We start from the raw sequence: 17,670 nt of genomic DNA, 5'->3' as shown, positions 1-17,670 counted from the left end.
GCCAGCGGGCTTCTGGCCCAACCTCCCCGCTCCAGCACAGGGCACAGGATCGCGTCCAGACGGTTCTGGGTACCCCCAGTGAGGGAGACTCCACATCCTCTCTGGGCAGTCTGTCCCAGTGCTTGTCACTGCACAGTAAAGAAGTTCTTCCTCATGTTCAGGTGAAACTTTCTGTGCATCAGTTTCTGCCGTTGCCTCGTGTCCTCGTGGTTGGCACCATGAAGCTGAGCCTGGTCAGCCTCTTGGCACCGCCCCTTTGGATACAGACGCTCCCTGCGCCCGGAGCGCCGTCACCCGCTGGGCTCGGCCCCGGCCGGGCTCCACCTCCAGCCCTCGCCTTCCCCAGCCCGCTGCTGACTCCCCTCGTAGGGGGTTTAACCCTCCGGTGTGCCCTGTTCCTGTCTGCTCCCTGTCAGAAGATGGGTCTTCTCTCTGTGTCCCCCTTCCCCTTGGTAACCCGCTGCCAAGTGCCCGATCTGGGCTCACAGGACACCGGGCGGCTGCAGCGTGTCCCGAGAAGGGCGGCGGAACTGGGGCAGGGTCTGGAGCACAAGTTTGGTGAGGAGTGGCTCAGCCTCGAGAAAAGGAGTCTCAGGGGGGACCTTCTCGCTCTCCACAACTCCCTGACGGGAGGGGACAGCCAGGTGGGGGTCGGGCTCTGCTCCCAGGGAACAAGGGACAGGATGAGAGGAAATAGCCTCAAGTTGTACCAGGGAAGGTTTAGATTGGATATCAGGGAAGAATTCTTCACGGAAAACAATGTCCAGCCCTGGCACAGGCTGTCCAGGGCAGTGGTGGAGTCAGATCTCTGGAGGGATTTAAAAGACATGCAGATGTGGCACTTGGGGTCACGGTTCAGTGGTGGTCTTGGCAGTGCCGAAGGAAGGGTTGGAGTCAATGATCTTGGAGGGCTTTTCCAACTTTCTGTGATTCTTTCCCACTCACTATTCCTGCTACTGTTTCCTCCCCTGCTTCTCAGTCCTCTTTCCCACTGTATCACAGCCTACTCACCCTTAAATCTCTCCCTAGCTCTGAAAATGAGGTATTTGCTCAGAGAAATAATTAGAGCTGTTCAAGAGTGTGCAAACCCTGTGGCATAGTGAGATAATTTTCCTTTTTTTTCTCTTACTTTTATAGTACATTAAACATTGCCATCATGAAGACTGCAGCATTACTTAGCGAATTTTTCATTAGAAACACGATTTTTTTTTTGGTCTTACAGCCACTGGGGTTTATGTTAAAAATTATGCAGGAGCTAAGAATGGCTGCAGTTTTGCGTCGGGCACTGTCAGGATGTAGTTCCACAGTTGCCTGAACTGGTGCAGAGCTCCAGCCTTACAATCCTGCCTTTTTCCATGTGCCAGCCTTGATGCTTCTACAAACACACAGCGATCCACTTAAAAGAACTGAGACAGTTTTATAATGAAAAAGGACTTAGTTTTCAGCTGCCTCATTTTTTGCACAACCTGCAGGTGCTTGCTGGAGGGAGGAGGCAGAACTGCAACATCCCCCTGATAGAGATCAATTGAAAATGCTCCCTTGGAGACACAGACACAAGAGGAACACTGACTGTGCTGGAAGGTTGGTTAACCACAGCCCCAGAGGAGATCCAAAGAGGCTGAACATGCTTTTGTCTCACAGGCTATGATTATCACTAACCAGTAGCATTAATACTTGCAAATGCAGTAATCTGATTTTACTCAAATTGGATTTTTTTATCTTACATCCAAGTCTATAGTAAAAGTAACCTATTAAATGCCTGTGTTTGAAAATCACAAGGAAAGTTGTCACGTTTAGATCCATTTATCTCAATGCATGAACTGACACCATCATTTTATCTAGTTTAAGAAAAGAGAATATGCCCATAATCCACTGAAATATTTGCGGTTTTAAAATAAACAAATATATCCTACTCTCTTAAATAAAAATCTTCCAGAGGCTGTTGCAAGCTCCACATAATTACAGGAAATAAAAAACTATATTTTGCCTACTAGTTATTGTAAGACCTGTATGGCCCTTCACAAGATAAATTAATATGTGTCAGGTAGAAAATAATCCATGGGAGTTTTATAGACCTGTAGTTAGAGCAAAAAGGACAAAAAATTAAGAGGAGCTAATTATGGCCTCAACAAAGAAAACAAATCTTGTTTACAGCTCACTTTCTCTCCCTGAAAACAAGACAAACAAGTAGGCCAAAGAACAGATCAGAGAAAAAAAGTCACTGCTTGCATCAGGAGGAGGAGATGAGGGTCTTTAAGATGTGAGTAAATCAGTAGGAAAAATCAGCCACTGACTCAATTCAAGTTAGCCCAAATGCTTCCTCTTCATTTACGCTTTTGACTGGTTGATTAATGAAAGGAAAATGCCTTCAACACACACATACCAAGTCTTGCAGGTGGAAATGTCTCCTCTGAAAACACACATCCAGTCACCTGATCGGTGCAGCAAGTCACTTGTTACACACATTCCTGCAAGTAGGTGCCTTTCTGTGCTCCTGAACTGTGCCTTTTCCCTCAAGCTATGTGAGCCAGCGAGAGACACAGGTGCTGCCACAGTGTGAGTGCAGAACCAAAGACGAGCCTCACTGTGTGAGATGTAAACCAGACACCACTCCAGCAGCTACAGCAGCTTCCCCACAGAATTCTTAAACTGCTTTTTGCTGTAAACTAGTAGATGCATAATACCATCCTATGGGTTTAAAAATTCTTAGGAAAGCAGCACACAAAAGAAATACATGCCTCTCACTTTCTGACAAGGCACTTGCAGCACGACATTTTTTCAATTCTGACAGCAGCCTATAGAATAATAATAAAAAAAAAATCATTGTATAAGCTGCTGAAGTTTCTAAATTTAGGTGCTTTTTCAGATAGAAGTTCCACCTGTATCATTACCTAAAGGAAATGTGTTTCTCAAACCAGAAACTTTGGCCAAATGATGCCATGTGTTAAATGTCTTCATGGGACAGTTTAATCAGTGTGTTGGGAAGAAGGGAAGCCAAATCGTTTTCATGCATACACCTCTCTAGTTATTCAGAAGAAATCATACTGCCTAGAGTCCACAGGAGGGCATTACTGCTTAAGAGATTGCAAACCAGAGACATCTGAGCAGTCCCTTTCCAACATGACTTCCTATGTTATCATATATTCTTAGTAAAACTGGTACAAAATAAATTATTAAGGAATTCTTTATATCAATTTTTGTCATTAAAGAAACAACTTTGTCATGCTATTTAATGGGTCCAAACTGCCAAGATGGAAAAGGAATAATGAAGTTTTGGAAAAGAGCATGAAGGGCAATAGAAAAACATTATGAAGTCAAAAGTAGTTCATAAGTTATAAATATTTTATCTAAACCCTCATATAAACACAAAGTCATATTTTTTTAACTAGTTTCAACCTCTTTAATCTAGTTACATGTCTGGCTTCCATAGTCAGCAGGTATTGATTCTTTTTTTTAAGGAATTTAAGTGTATCACTTGAATTTTTAATGAGTTTAAGTATTTTTTTTTTAGTATAGTGCAGTGCTCTAGACTTAGGTCTAGTTTGACTTTTCAGCAGGTAGAAAGCATTTTGAAGCTACAGGATTCCTTCATGTGGACTGTTTGCTGAACTAGTTCTGCATTCACATTGAAGACTGTAATAACATCATCTTAGCCACACACACATTTCACCCAGAAGGCATAGGTGGGAATACAGAGGATTCAACCATAATTTCCCACATCACTCTGAGATACACACACACAGAGGCAAAGATTTTTATTCTCATAATTTCAATGAGATATTATTAGACTTCTGGACACCTCACTCCTACCCAAATCAACACCTCAGGCAGAGCGTAATTGTGCGGTTCATAGGGAGGCGTTTTGTCTAAAAATGCAGCAGCACCACGAGCATTTCCAGCCTGGCACCTTGCTTTAGTTACAGTTGTGAAAACTTCTAAAAGATGTACAGCTGTCTTTGGGAGAGCTCTTGCCTTTTTGGCAAAAGTTTCTCTTTCACTCTGTTCTGCTGTTTGCACTTTAATCTGCATAAAAACATCAAACCTGTGATCTTACTTTGGAGACTTTCATGAATTAGTACTGATCAGGAGAGGGTTTTTTGTTGAAAAAGATTTAAAAGTACTGAGAGGCAACCAGATAGTCTTTTGCCTGAAGTCTGAACATGACACTCCTCAGGATAAAAATCTCTACCTTCTGTAAATTCAGATGGGGAATAAAACACTACCCCACTCTTGTATTTGCTTAATGCAAAATAACATAACCTACAGAAAAAAAGGTAACAGAATAACCCACAGGTACTATTTCTTCAGTAAGTAGTATCAAAGTTTATCTACTAAACAAAATCTTCCTGGAGCCCTTTTTAAGGGGAGTTTGCTGAAGAAAGAAACACAGCTTTGTGAAGGGTGAAATGGAAAGTCATCAGAGAATTGAATTTGCATCCTTTTCTTTGGACTTAAGTTACCATTTTCCCTTAAATCCTGCCCTCTCTCCTCTTCCCTCTGAAGTTCAATTTCTCTTTTCCTCTTTCATCTTTTCACTCTTCTTTAATAATTTATTATTTCCTTTCTTCTCTTTCCTAAAATTTTATATAAAAGCTGGCCATAATTTGAAGTGATGGGATGAAAGTGAGGCAGCAAAATACAGTCTCAAAAGTCAAGATTCTTGTGAAGGATCAAAGAATGTAGCAATGCTGTGACAGATGTGAGACAGGAGAACTTTCACTGTATCTTTGTCTGAGACAGACCAGGATTCTAAATTTTGCCAAAAGAAGACCTGGAGCCAGCAACAATCTCAGCCACACTCTGATCTTTTTCACCTGCAAATTTTTCATTATGTTTTTTCCAGTTAAATTAAAATTTACTTGCTTTTATTTTTTTTCCTCTTAGCTCTTCCTAGGCTCCAACTGTTTCTCATTCCACAGAACCTCTGTGGGGTAGGTTTGTGGTGCTTTTGCATGACTGATGTTAAGCTTTGTTTGAACACAGCAGGAAGAGTTGTGCTGTGAAGCTCAGTAAATACCTGCCTGAAATTAGCCGTAAGGCATCCATGCTATTCAAGAAATTTTAAAATGAGGTGGTGTGAAGTGAGACTTTCTAGACAGAAAATAGCAATCTAGAATTCATATTTTTAATTCAGAAAATCAAAACACTTATTACAGTTTGAAACATGCTGGAAAATTGAAACAGACTGAGATTAATGGAAAAACCTTTTGATTTTTTAAGTATTTCTTAATTAACAATTAGTACACTGAAAGATGTCGTGCCATGAGAACAGCAGGGTTCGGTGCTCACAGTGTTGTTATAAAAAGACTCTAGAATGGGAAAAAACAAACCAGAGAAACAAATTGTCATATTCTCCCGGAATCTGTGAGCTATTGAAATAATTCATTTTTTGGCAGAGATCACTTTTGGTAAAAGGGAGTTGGAGAAGTTCTAGAAAGCTACAAAGAATTGAATCAGGGTTTGGAAAGTGGAATCTATTACAAAATATGAATTTATGCAGTCACACTCCTATTACAATTACTCACATATCTAATCTCATTTTCAGTGAGAAAAGTAACTTGGCTGACCCAAAAAATTAAGATGCTAACCTTCCAGCCAGGGAGTGTATTCATCTCCATCTCAGCTCTATGCCAGCTGAATAAGGTCCAGAAATTAGCCAACAGTTCATGGCATGACATAATTTTAAAAGTTAATATGTTATTATAAGTAACTCATTTATAGTTAAATCAGATTTTAAAACAATTGACTTTTCATTCTAGGCATGAGCTAATTGAGAATCAAAATTGAGATCATGATGAGGCATCAAGGATATTGCAAAGCTGTCCTTTAGAGCTATGCAGTATAATGGAGTGAAACCTAAACTCCAGGTAGTGAACATGAATTATTTTTGTGACAATCATTTCCAATTAGGGAAAAAACTCTGAGTCATGAAGCAGTGCTCCAACTTACACATGTACATCCATGGAGAAAAAGTCACAGTTCACACTTAGCTGTTGCTAGTTTGGTCACATTATAAGCTATTTACTGAAAATCCCTTACTAGGGTGTTAATCTCTCCACAGAACAGGAAAATACGAGGGGAGTGTGGTTTTCCTCCATCACAGCGTATTATCTTACTTTCATGGCATTAACCAGCACATCCAACACTAACATATGAGATTTCCAATTATTCTTGTTTATTTTTCTGTGCCTCTTTGAAGTGCTGTTAAGAACAGTACTTACCAGGAAGCAATAATCCAGGAGAGAGATTTGTGGATGTTGGTTGACAAGAAGCTCAGCACGAGCTGGCAACGTGCATTTGGAGCCCAGAAATCCAACTTTGTCCTGGGCTGCATCCAGAGCAGTGTGACCAGCAGGATGATGGAGGTGGTTCTTCCTCTCTCCTCCACTCCTGTGAGACCCCACCTGCAATGCTGCATCCAGCTCTGGAGCTCCCATGTAAGAAGGCTGTGGATCTGTTGGAGTGAGTCCAGAGGAGGCCATCAGGGCACTCCAAGGGCTGGAGCAGCTCTGCTCTCGAGACAGGCTGAGGGAGCTGGGAGTGTTCAGCCTGACAAGTAAGGCTCCAGGGAGACCTCAGAACCCTTCCAGTGCCTAAAGGGGCTCCAAGAGAGCTGGAGAGGGATTTTGGACAAGGGCCTGGAATGACAGGACAAGAGGGAATGGTTTTGTAGTGACAGAGGGCAGGGTCAGGTGGGATTTGGGAAGAAATTCTTGACTGTGAGGGTGGTGAGTCATTGGAACAAATTACTCAGAGAAGCTGTGGTTGCCCCATCCCTGGAAGTGTCCAAGGCCATGTTGGATGTATCTTGGAACAGCCTGATCTAGTAGAAGGTGTCCCTGCCCATTGAAACTGGATGATCATTAAGGTCCCTTCCAACCCAAACCCATCTGTGATTCCGTGACCCTTCAGAGATGTTACAGGTCTCTGAACCACCTCTTGGCCAATCTGCTGTTAAAGAATTCCTTCACCTGGGAAGCTGAGAAATTGTACCTGTACATCTCTACTAAATCTTGCTTTCTGAAGAAGGGGGCTGCAATGGGCAGAAACAAGGACTGCTGCACAGTTACATGGGAGAAAAAACTAAGCAAAAGCAAAAGTTTAGAGTGATAAACCATCAGCAAAGATTCCTGCTAGCCAAGGAATCATGTAAATGCCAAAGCAAAAGGTGAACTCAAAGGACTTACATGTTATTTTTCACCAACAGGTTGTTGCCAATGCTACACAAGTGGTTACAAAGTTTAAAAACCTGCCTATTATGGCACTGCACCCATCACTTAATACTGAGAAATTCAGAAATAACAAGACCATTGATAACAAGTAAATACAATTCTGCTACCCATTAACCTTTTCTGCAAACAGACACTCCAGCATCTGGCTGAAAACATTACACTGTGATCCGTCCTCCAGAGCCACGGGTCCCACTTAGCATACAGACCTTTGACATCAGAATTAAACACACCACGAGCAGCTACACCCACAAGCCTCTGATGCTGGATGTGATCTAATTCACAACAGGTTACAACACAATTGAATCCACGCGAGGCAGCAGGTTGATACAACTGTAAAACCAATGGATTACATGTTAAATACTCTTGTTTTTCCACAAATGAAGGACTGCATACAGAATTATATTAGAAACAAAGGCGTGTGTAAATAAGCAACGTGACCTTTGAAATTTGTAAATAGAATCAGAACATCTTTTAATTTTATTGACTTACTTGCTTCATAAATAGATAATGCATTTTTATGGCTTGTTCTGATGCTTATCTATCACATTGCATGTTCAGGTCCTGATTAACTTCCTGGGGTTACAGCACAACCAGAAACAGAATTTCTAAAGTACTTTAGCAAAACTTAGTTTTTATAGTAATTTTGACAATCAAACCCACAAGTTGTAGAAATGCTTTAGAAAAATATATTCACATTGCTTGATCATAGCATTTTTGGTTAAAATATCAGAATTCCTAGATCACACCTAGAATAAAAAGCACTGGGTTAAACTAAAGAGAAGGAAGTTTTAGGGGGAGGTGTTAAGGCAGTCTTCCTAGCAGTCAATTAGGCACTTGAATACCTAATCTAAGATTACCACAGATGGTTAAAAAACAGTCTGGACAAACACATGGTGAATAAACACAAATATATGAAAAGCAGGAGGTTCGTCTGGCTGATCACAGAGGCTCCCTCCACCCTACACCTATTTTATACAAACACTGTAAAATGACAACCAACAATATTTTTAGATAATTAGTTCTGAATTGCACTTCAATACAGCATCAGCATTGCTCATCCCAAAAATCCTCCTGCTTTCCAAAAATCACTCTCTCAAAAAAGCCAGATTGGGCTACTGGAAGTTAAATGGACCCAGGTGAAAATACAAGAGTTTATGCAGCAACTTACCAGATTGCAGATGCTAAGAAAAGCTCTTCCTTTCCCATTCCATAAACGTTCATTCCAAATATTTCGTGAATAAGCCGAATGCTTATTTTTATAAACATGCGACTACAGAATGTATGGACTCTTACTGAAAAAACAGTAATAAAAATTAAGCCCCTTTTTACTATGTGTTAGTACAGTGTGCCATGCTTTCCTTTCCAGGAATATTTTTTATCTGTGGAGTATATGCTAAAATATCAATTTATAATGAAAATCCAATTATCTCAATTGCAATAAAGCAAATGATACACTTAATAGGATGTGCACGCTCTTTCCAAGCAGCTTATTGTATTGCCATATCAGTTAAGAAAGGAATGTGCCATCCACAGATGTTTATGTATGAAATCCTGCAGAGGGAAAACATTTGAACTACAGAACAGATTAAATAATTGAAAAAGAAATTGCATGATAAGGTGTTTGACAGGGTGGAGGGAAGCAGCACAGTGGAGGAAAATCCATCCCCATGACTACTGGTCCTTCCTCCTCCCTGCTCACTGCTGTTCGTCTCTTCTTGGATTCCAGAGCTTGTTTTATTCCTCAGCTGCCTTCCTACAGCCTGGCAGATTCAATACTGTTGGAAATTGGGGATCTGTGGTTTCTTTCAGACAGAGAAGAAAGGAGAGTTTAGGTATCGCTTTAGGAGAGATGACTTTGCTCTCGATTCTTTTATACAGAAAGAAGATGTGTTTGCTGGCTCTGAGAGAAAAGGAAAATTGTTAAAGGCAGTGTGGATATTACTTGAATTTTTCATCAGGTAAGAAGTCAGAAAATCCATAAAACTGTGATAAAAGTTACTGAAATATCTTTTAAAGCATTGTTTTATTCTCTACAACCTATATTTAAAACTGAATGTAAATTTTCCTCCACATTTTATCTGTGCAATACTTAGGAATAAACAATGTTTGTAATTGAAACGTTTACTGGTCACCTTGAAAGGATGTGACTGTTCATCTTTAGCATAGGTAAGAAAATACTTAGGGAAAAAAAGCCTTTCTAAAACTAATTTTATTTTAGACCTTTCTTTTGCTTATGAATGTTTCAGTAATATTTCTGCAGACAGAGGAATGAAACAACTAGGCTAAGGGGTTTATAATAACTTAGTGTTAAACTCTTACTATGGTAGAGAATCTTTTCCAAAATGCATGGATTGGGGGTTGAAGTAATTAGTTCTTTTTATAAAACACTTCAATTCTGATATCAGCTGTAGATGCGGTTCAAGGATGCTGATTCCAGTAACATTTATTTATTAGATTAAAAAATGCCAGTAGGTATTACAATACAGTTCAGCATGCTGTAGTAAATACTAGAGTAACTTATTTTTTTTAATGCTGTGAATACTCCATATGTTTACCAAGACAGCTGTAATTGTTTTATTGCCAAGGAAATGTTTAAATTGCCTTGCAGCATGGCATGCACTCTTTAACTCCCAGCACAAACCAACGAGTGAAAAGAAATGACACATTTTCCTGACAAAAGGACAGTGTAGATGGAGCATGTGCCTAAAACTGATGTAGCGAGCAAACTGATTAGGTCAGTACAGGGACTTTTCCCAAACAGAAAATGCCAAAGAAGCCCTACCACCCTGAATTCTTGGGAGAGGACATTCAGAATTTGCTATCAAACTGTGTTGTGCATCCATGGAGAAATAAGCAAGCTTAGTAAATAGTGCATAAAATATTACAAACTTGGCTCAGCCTCATGGCCTTTTGAGTCTCTACAGCTTTTCCTGTTCACATAAAAAGCAGGGAAGAGCAGTTTGTCTTTGAAGGTATCAGATCTGTGCCAGCCAGGTGAACACCACAGGCACGGCAAAGAGAAAGATCACCCTTGGGGCAAAGCAGCCAGACTTTAGATCCTCACACTTCTGAAGTGGCAGTAAATCTCACCGGGGCAACAACTGCCACTGTTGGTGGTAAATTTACCATTTACTGCCTCTTGTCCTTCCAGCACATGCATCCTTCCGTGTGACAAATCCAGCCAGGCAATTAGTGCTGCTCCAGGGAAATGTGGGTTCCAATGCATTCCAGGAAATAGGGGTCCTGAAGGTGCTGTTGTCCAGCCACATCACCGAATTCTGCAAGATGTGACTGTGTCTGAGTCACAGTCCACGGCCTTTCTCCTGGACTCAGGAACAGAAGAGTTTTTGGAGGCTGGTAGGCACACAGTGAAGTACCCAGCTCTTGGTCTTGCCCTACTGAAGTAGGGACACCTGCAAGGGACTGCAAAATCTATCAGAGCCACCAGACTTCCATAGCTTTCGCAGCAGGATTGTAGAGTTTTCCATGTCATTGGCGCAATATAGCTGTAACCAAACCAGGTACATTCTTCAGGGAGACTACAGGGCTTAATGTTAGCCCTGACCACAATTTAAGTCATTTTTGGGACATCAGGGTCACATAGAGGCACATATATCTACAGCCTCTTCTCACTCCAACACAAGTATGCTGATTGAAAAGGATATTTTAATCAGAATGAGAGTGGTAATAGATGCTCCAAAGGCAAGCATGGTATTTTTTGGAGTTTTTTAGAATCCTAGTTTGAAGCACCCAAACTTATGCCAAACAGAAGTATCAGAATAAAGCAGTCCAGGATACAACTCTGGCTGGAATATTCTTTGAGTGTCTGTCGGAAAACAACTACAGAATCATAATTCCAGTTTAACCCTGGATTTGGTGTTTAATTTTGTACAAGCAACTAAACATTTTTTTACTCTTTAGTGAATAAATAATGGCAATCATTCCTGTGAAAAGGCTGACAAATCTCCACATAAGCAGATTATTTCTAGTAATAAAACATCTACCTATCCCTTCTTCTTTTTGTGTATCCTCTTTAACTTCCCACCGCTTCTTCATTCTCCTTTCTCCACAGGCTCTCATCACCACTACTAGGGGTGAAGAACAATCTCCTTCCAGCTAGTTTTCCAGTAATTTCACAGGGGAATAAAGGTGAGTTAAAGTTGAGTTTTGAAAGATAAATGTGTAGAGCATATATCCATTATCCACTTTCAAATTTTAAAAGTTATTCTTTTCGTACTTCACTTTTCCTTTCCCAGGTTGGAAAAAAAAACTTTCTAGCAAGAAAGCTGGTGAGCCTTTAAATTAAGATAGACTTTTGCACTCAGTGATAAATTCAAACCCATTAAGATATTAGTTTTAAAACCACAGCACTGTGCTAATATCAGATTTTTTTGCTTGACTCCTGCTTAAGTTAGAGCTGAAAGAGGAATAATTGCTTGCATAACTATGTGAGCTTTGTGTTGTTTACATTTTTCTCAGGTTAGGTTTAGGAAAAAGGACATACTATCTTCAATTCATCAGCAGAACAGGAAACTCCCTTTAAGATATCATAGAGGTTTTGAATGCCATTTGAGCTCAAGCACACATCATTTTGATTAATTCAGGAGGATTGAGTGTATTAACTCACAATGTTTTGTAGTTCTAAAGAAAATGTAAGTGTGATGTCTAAGCTAGCAGAGTGATGGCAGGACCCAGTTCTTCTTTGCTGGCAATACAAACGCAACAGATTATCCTCACCAGAATCCATTAAACCTTGTTAAATCTTCAGCAGAGGCAGATCTTAGAATACTTTATTCTGGAAAGCAAACTTTATCCACAACTGGTAAAAGAGGATTTGTATGAAAGCATCCATACAAGTTTAGTCAGAGCTGCTATCACAGCTATTTCTTGCTGTGATTTATAGACCTGTAGCACAGTCAGTGCAGAATCTCAGAAAGGTGACATCAACCTCCTTCCACAGAGATACATAAACCCACTAATAACCACATGCTTTCCAGTACTGTAATTAATCATGTGAGATTTGCTCAAAACTTTAAGGACACCGACTACAATGACAGACCCACAGTACCCACTGCTTTGAAAATCTCCATGCAAAGTATATTCTAAATAATACAAAGTTTTGTCCATAGGTTGGAAGATGCTTCAAGATGGATAAAGCTGTTCAGCACCCCAGTGAGATCCTGGCTAATCAAACTATCTCTAACATTAGCCTTTCTCAGTTCTTGGACTTTGATACATGCCAACTTTCCTTCCTTGCAGAATTCTTGCTTATTACAGCTTACACATTGGTTACATTAGTGGGGCTTGTTGGAAATCTTTGCTTAATTGTTATAATAAAGAGACGGAAAGAAGCTCAAAATGTTACCAACATTTTGATCGCCAACCTCTCTTTATCAGATGTCTTAATCTGTATCATGTGCATTCCTGTCACAGTTGCATATACCTTAATGGACCACTGGATATTTGGGGAAGCAATGTGTAAAATAGGCTCTTTCATACAAAGTCTATCTGTCACAGTCTCCATTTTCTCACTTGTACTCATTGCTATTGAGAGATATCAGTTAATTGTGAACCCATGTGGCTGGAAGCCTAATATTTCACATGCTTATTGGGGAATTCTTTTCATCTGGGGACTTTCCCTCATCATATCCACTCCATTTTTAGTGTTCCACCAAATAACAGATGAACCCTTCAAACATCTGTCTTTCCATAGTGATTTCTACAAGAACAAGGTTGCTTGCATCGAAGCATGGCCATCTCATACAGAGAGACTGATTTTCACCACTAGCCTGCTGGTTTTCCAGTACTGCTTCCCACTGGGGTTTATTTTTATCTGCTATCTCAGGATATTTGTGTGTCTTCGAAGGAGACGTGGTAAAATAGACAGGATGAGAGAGAATGAGAACAGGCTGAGTGAAAACAAAAGGATTAATATGATGCTGGTATCAATTGTTGTGACCTTTGCAGCTTGCTGGTTGCCTCTCAATACATTCAATGTGGTTTTTGACTGGAACTATGAGGCACTTATGAGCTGTAATCATAACCTGGCATTTACAATCTGCCACCTTGTGGCCATGATCTCAACATGTATCAATCCCATCTTTTACGGGTTTCTGAACAGGAACTTTCAGAAGGATTTGGTAGTGTTAGTTCACCACTGCAGATGCTCAGCATCACATGAGGAATATGAAAATATTGCCCTTTCAAACCTGCAAACAGATGCATCTAAGGGATCTCTGAAGTTAAATAATCCCCATGTGGATATATAAAATAATCTAACTGCAGTTTCCAAAATTCTGTATTTTGTTGCAGATGGCCTCTTTCTGCAGGTCTTGGTCATGTTACCACCAAGTTTAGAGGAAGTCTTTGCCATTTAGTTCAGCACAACCGGGATTATCCTCCTGTAGGCATACTCTTAACAGCTACTTTATGATAGTATTAATGCTGATAAACCACTTCCAAGAGTCCTAAAGATCAATAATAATAAATCATAAACAGTATTAACATCTTCCTTTTTAATCCACAGTTTCCAAGTTACTGGCATGCTACCTTAACTCCAATTAAAATGTTTCCATTTCAGCCACTGATGGGGATGTCCTTCCTAAACACCTGGCTTCCCCCAAGCAAACCCTGAATGCTGTGGTATTCCTAACTTCAGCGGCCTTTCACACACTGTTTTCTGGCATTTTTGTTTTCCAACACTACATCAGTACCCTGGTTAATCTGCAGTTGACAGGCAGTTCACACTGTAAGGAAGGCCCTTGAAGTTATCCTAAGACTCCACCACCATCCTTTTAGCCCCCTCATGCAGTTTGCTTTGGTTTAGTACCAGTTCAGCCCAGAAATTGTATTTTAACAAGGGAAAAGGCTAGAGCTGGAATTTTTTTTTTTAATGAACTCTAAAACAGGACCCGTTGATGTACTGCAAGTTCCACTCAGAATGATGTTGTTCAAGATTAAATACATATTTAACATTTCTCCTAAAAGCATTGCATTCTCCAAACCACCAGTAAAGATCATTGCTTTCTCTCTTACCATCATCACCGGTCCTTACAACAGACCTTTTAGAATCTCCATTATCAAAAAAACACACTACGAATTCAGAGTAAATTTTGGTCTAGCTACTTAGTTAGATTTCCCTTTGAGTAGAAAATTAGGTTTGCATTTTAATTTCAGCAATATTTTTCCCCACATTTTTGCACTAGCAAAAGGGCATACTTGAGCAGATGTGGTCATTTCTGTCCACAGAAACACAGTTTCTGTGTTTGAAAATAGTTTCTTTTGTAACACAGTGCAAAGAAGCCTAAAGGTACAATACTGAAAACAACTTTTCTTAAAACTAAAACATTTTAAAAACCACTTTCCAGTGTGGCCATAAAAGAACAGCCAAACTTATTCTTCATCCATGATATAGTGGCAACATAAAAAATCAGTTAATATTGAGCTGTTGAAAGACAGTACTTAGAACACTTTAGTCCAACAACTCACCATGTCCAAATTAAATATAAGTAATTACTTGTACTGCTAAAGCCCCTTCTTTTTTTTTTTTTTTCTGAGTTTCAAAAACCTCTGTTTTAACACCTGTACATAAGATTTCTTGTAAAGTATTTCTTAGCAATTTATCGATGCCCCACTTAAGCAAAAAGAATTAACATTCAAATTACAATGAGCTCCTTTTCAACTCACCTTAAGGCTGTAAAGTTCTCTTGGAGAGGGACCATCACTTTCCATTGCCATCCAGTTCCTAAAGGATTCGGTCAGGTCACAGTTCTCTTGTTACAGCTTTTGTTCAGACTGTCTGCACCACTCTGCTCATCAGAGAAGCTCTGTCAGAAGAGCCTCACCAGCTCATGCAGGTACTCAGGTTTGTTAAGTGCCCCCTGATTCACACTGAGATAAAAGGCTTCGGTGAAATCTCTTAGTGCAGCCCCATCACAAGAGCAAGCATGGCAGAATTAGTGACATGCTAATCCAGTATCTGAGTGATAGGTATGGATTAGCTTTAGTGTAATTTAGGGGTTTTATCTAATTAAATCAAATAGTATGCATTTGGAATCGATTACACAAACCTTAACTTAAACACCTGCCTTGTGCATCATACGAAAGAAACCAGGAGACAGAAATACCTAATAACAGCCAATGATCAGACTGTTGAGAGTATCTAGTTCTAACTATTTCAATGAACTCCAACCCGGGTTGCTGGGCTGCCTTCATTGCTGATGCACATCATCTGTTTGATCTGCACAATAAGCATTTAATCAAGTTAAAAGCAGCAACTTGCAGTCAATGACTCTGGGGCCGTGCATGGTCAGAGGGGCTGTTTGTGCTTTGGTGAAGGGGAGGGGATGGAGCTGCTTCTCTCTGAGAACTGAGACTCGTGGGTAACAAAATGATTCACTGTCTTCATTGCACCTGGCTTAACTGAGAGCAGATCTGATCCAGGAACTTTGCTTTTCTTGGGGATCCCAGGACCTGTACAGAAAGCCATCTACTTCTGTCAGAAGTCATTTGCTGGTGTCACACCTGCTAGAGCCTGGACTATCAGCTGGATTTGGAACACAAATCTCTATCATTCTCTTCCTCATATTTGTTTACAGCTTCAGGGCCCATGTTAAAAGCATTTTACAAGCACATGACATTCACAGTTTACTCTAACTTATCAATACTAGCAAAACAGTTCAGATTACTCTTGTTGGCAAATGTCTCAGACAGTAGTGTTCGAATCAGGCCCAGCTGAGATTCCCATGTGTGAACTTGGCCTAAGTGTCTCCCGTCCTGTCCCATCCCATCCCATCCCATCCACAAGCCCGAGCATGTTTACTTTTACAGCAGAGGTGGTTTTAGTATCATGTCCCAAGTGGTTTAAATACAGGCATGAAATGCATTCTGGTTCAAATTATGTGATGCTGATGGATGGTCTCTCTACTCTCTCCTGAGAAGTGCTTGGGCAGTATGCATTAGACAGGCAAAAAAAAAAGATTGCCATCACTTTTTGTAATACCAATTGTCTACTCCTGACACCCTGATCAGAGTTAAGTATTCAATTTTTCCTTCCAGTCCGAATCTTGGTATAAGAGGGTTCTTCATTAGCAGGTGGGAGCTCTCTCAGCAATGACACTGCTTCAGAATCAAAAGTGAACAATACTTGTGCCTTGATTTCTCCATTTCATTTCTTTCTCACACTATCATTTGACTCAAGTGCTGATGGATGCTCCATTTCTGTTCTGAACATTCAGTCATCAAGTATTTCTCCTTAATGTTGCACTTGTAACAATCATTGTTAATGGAACAGAGGATCCTCACTGTCTCGAAGACATTGCCCTCAGCGCTGCATGTTCTCTCACTACATCCACTGGCTTCCTGTGCCTCCTGGTACTGAACTTCCCAGCAAGTCAGTGGGAGTCAATTGACTGTGACAGGAATAGGATCAAAGAGCCGTTGCTTGTTTTTATAGCATAAGTATTATGGACTCTAACGTGGTGTGTGGCAGTGGTAAATGTAACTGCAATATGTAATACTTAAAGATTGCTCAAGGTAAACTGGCAAATGCCCTGTCTTGGGTAATGCTGATGACTTTATTTTCCCTTGTTTTATTGGTATGGCAAGTAGAGAAAATACTAACAGCCTTTCTCAGCAGAAAGTTGTTACCTGATGCAACCAGCTGGAGGACTGTGAGCTTCCTCGGTGGGAGCAGCACCATGGAATTAACTACGGAAAGCTAGAGGGGGAGCCTGAACTCCCACATGCTATTCCAGTGTACAAACTCTTAGCTTTTAAAAAATAAAAAACTGTGTCAGAGCTTTGTTTGAGTGGTTTGGTCATGCAGACCAGACCAATATATTTATAAACATCCTTGTAAATGAACTGTGTCCTTACATGTCTGTATTCTATGGTTGATTCATCTCACTTTAAGCACATATAACTAGGGTTGGGTACTTGGGAACTGGCATCCACTGTGGAAATTATTCCATTGAACAAAGAGCTCAATTGATTATTGACTGTAATCCTGTCTGGGGACAAAGGCAGTGCCAGTGCTGTGTGTGATTTAAAGACTGATTTCTCCCATTGGCTGACAAATAAATATTACCCTGTGTAAAACCATCACCCTGCCCAGCTGGTGAATTGTACTGTTGGTAACTGGGATAGGACACCTCCAATTCAAACAGGGCACCAGAACAACAAGAATCACCAAAAGGTCCAAAGAAAGATCCAAAGGTCCAAGAACGAACCAGAGCCTGCTGCAGGTTGAAGGGATGGCCATGAGCACAGATCAAGGACACAAAGGTACTCGGGAAGGGACCTGACCAGACTTCAGATGTGTTAGGGAGCTGCTGACCCAGTGGAGACAAATAAGAAGGATGAGAGGACACAGAGACTGCTCTGAGGAGAAGGGGTGACCTCCGGAGATGTCCTGACAAACCCAGAGGGGGTACAAAGT

At 40.5% G+C, this 17,670-nt stretch overlaps 1 protein-coding gene across 2 annotated transcripts; it reads left to right on the top strand.

The window, feature by feature from the left end:
* The first annotated feature begins 697 nt into the window (after positions 1-697).
* LOC103614667 (neuropeptide Y receptor type 6) lies at positions 698-17,336 on the top strand. Of its 2 annotated transcripts, XM_017732959.1 has the most exons (4): positions 698-1,581; positions 9,111-9,190; positions 11,305-11,381; positions 12,362-17,336. In XM_017732959.1, the coding sequence occupies exon 4, from the start codon at positions 12,380-12,382 to the stop codon at positions 13,499-13,501; it is 1,122 nt and encodes a 373-aa protein (XP_017588448.1). In that variant the 5' UTR covers positions 698-1,581; positions 9,111-9,190; positions 11,305-11,381; positions 12,362-12,379; the 3' UTR covers positions 13,502-17,336. The 2 variants fall into 2 exon arrangements, with proteins under 2 accessions (XP_017588448.1, XP_017588447.1); XM_017732958.1 differs by lacking the exon at positions 698-1,581 and having other exon boundaries at positions 7,460-9,190.
* The last annotated feature ends 334 nt before the right edge of the window (positions 17,337-17,670 follow it).

The sequence above is a fragment of the Corvus brachyrhynchos genome, unplaced genomic scaffold (genome assembly GCF_000691975.1).
Source record: "Corvus brachyrhynchos isolate BGI_N302 unplaced genomic scaffold, ASM69197v1 scaffold54, whole genome shotgun sequence".
Lineage (NCBI taxonomy): Eukaryota > Metazoa > Chordata > Aves > Passeriformes > Corvidae > Corvus > Corvus brachyrhynchos.
This window is presented reverse-complemented; position numbering and strand designations above follow the sequence as displayed.

Coding starts and splice junctions, on each gene's coding strand:
- LOC103614667 (XM_017732959.1), top strand. CDS start 12,380: ATGGATAAAGCTGTTCAGCACCCCAGTGAGATCCTGGCTAATCAAACT.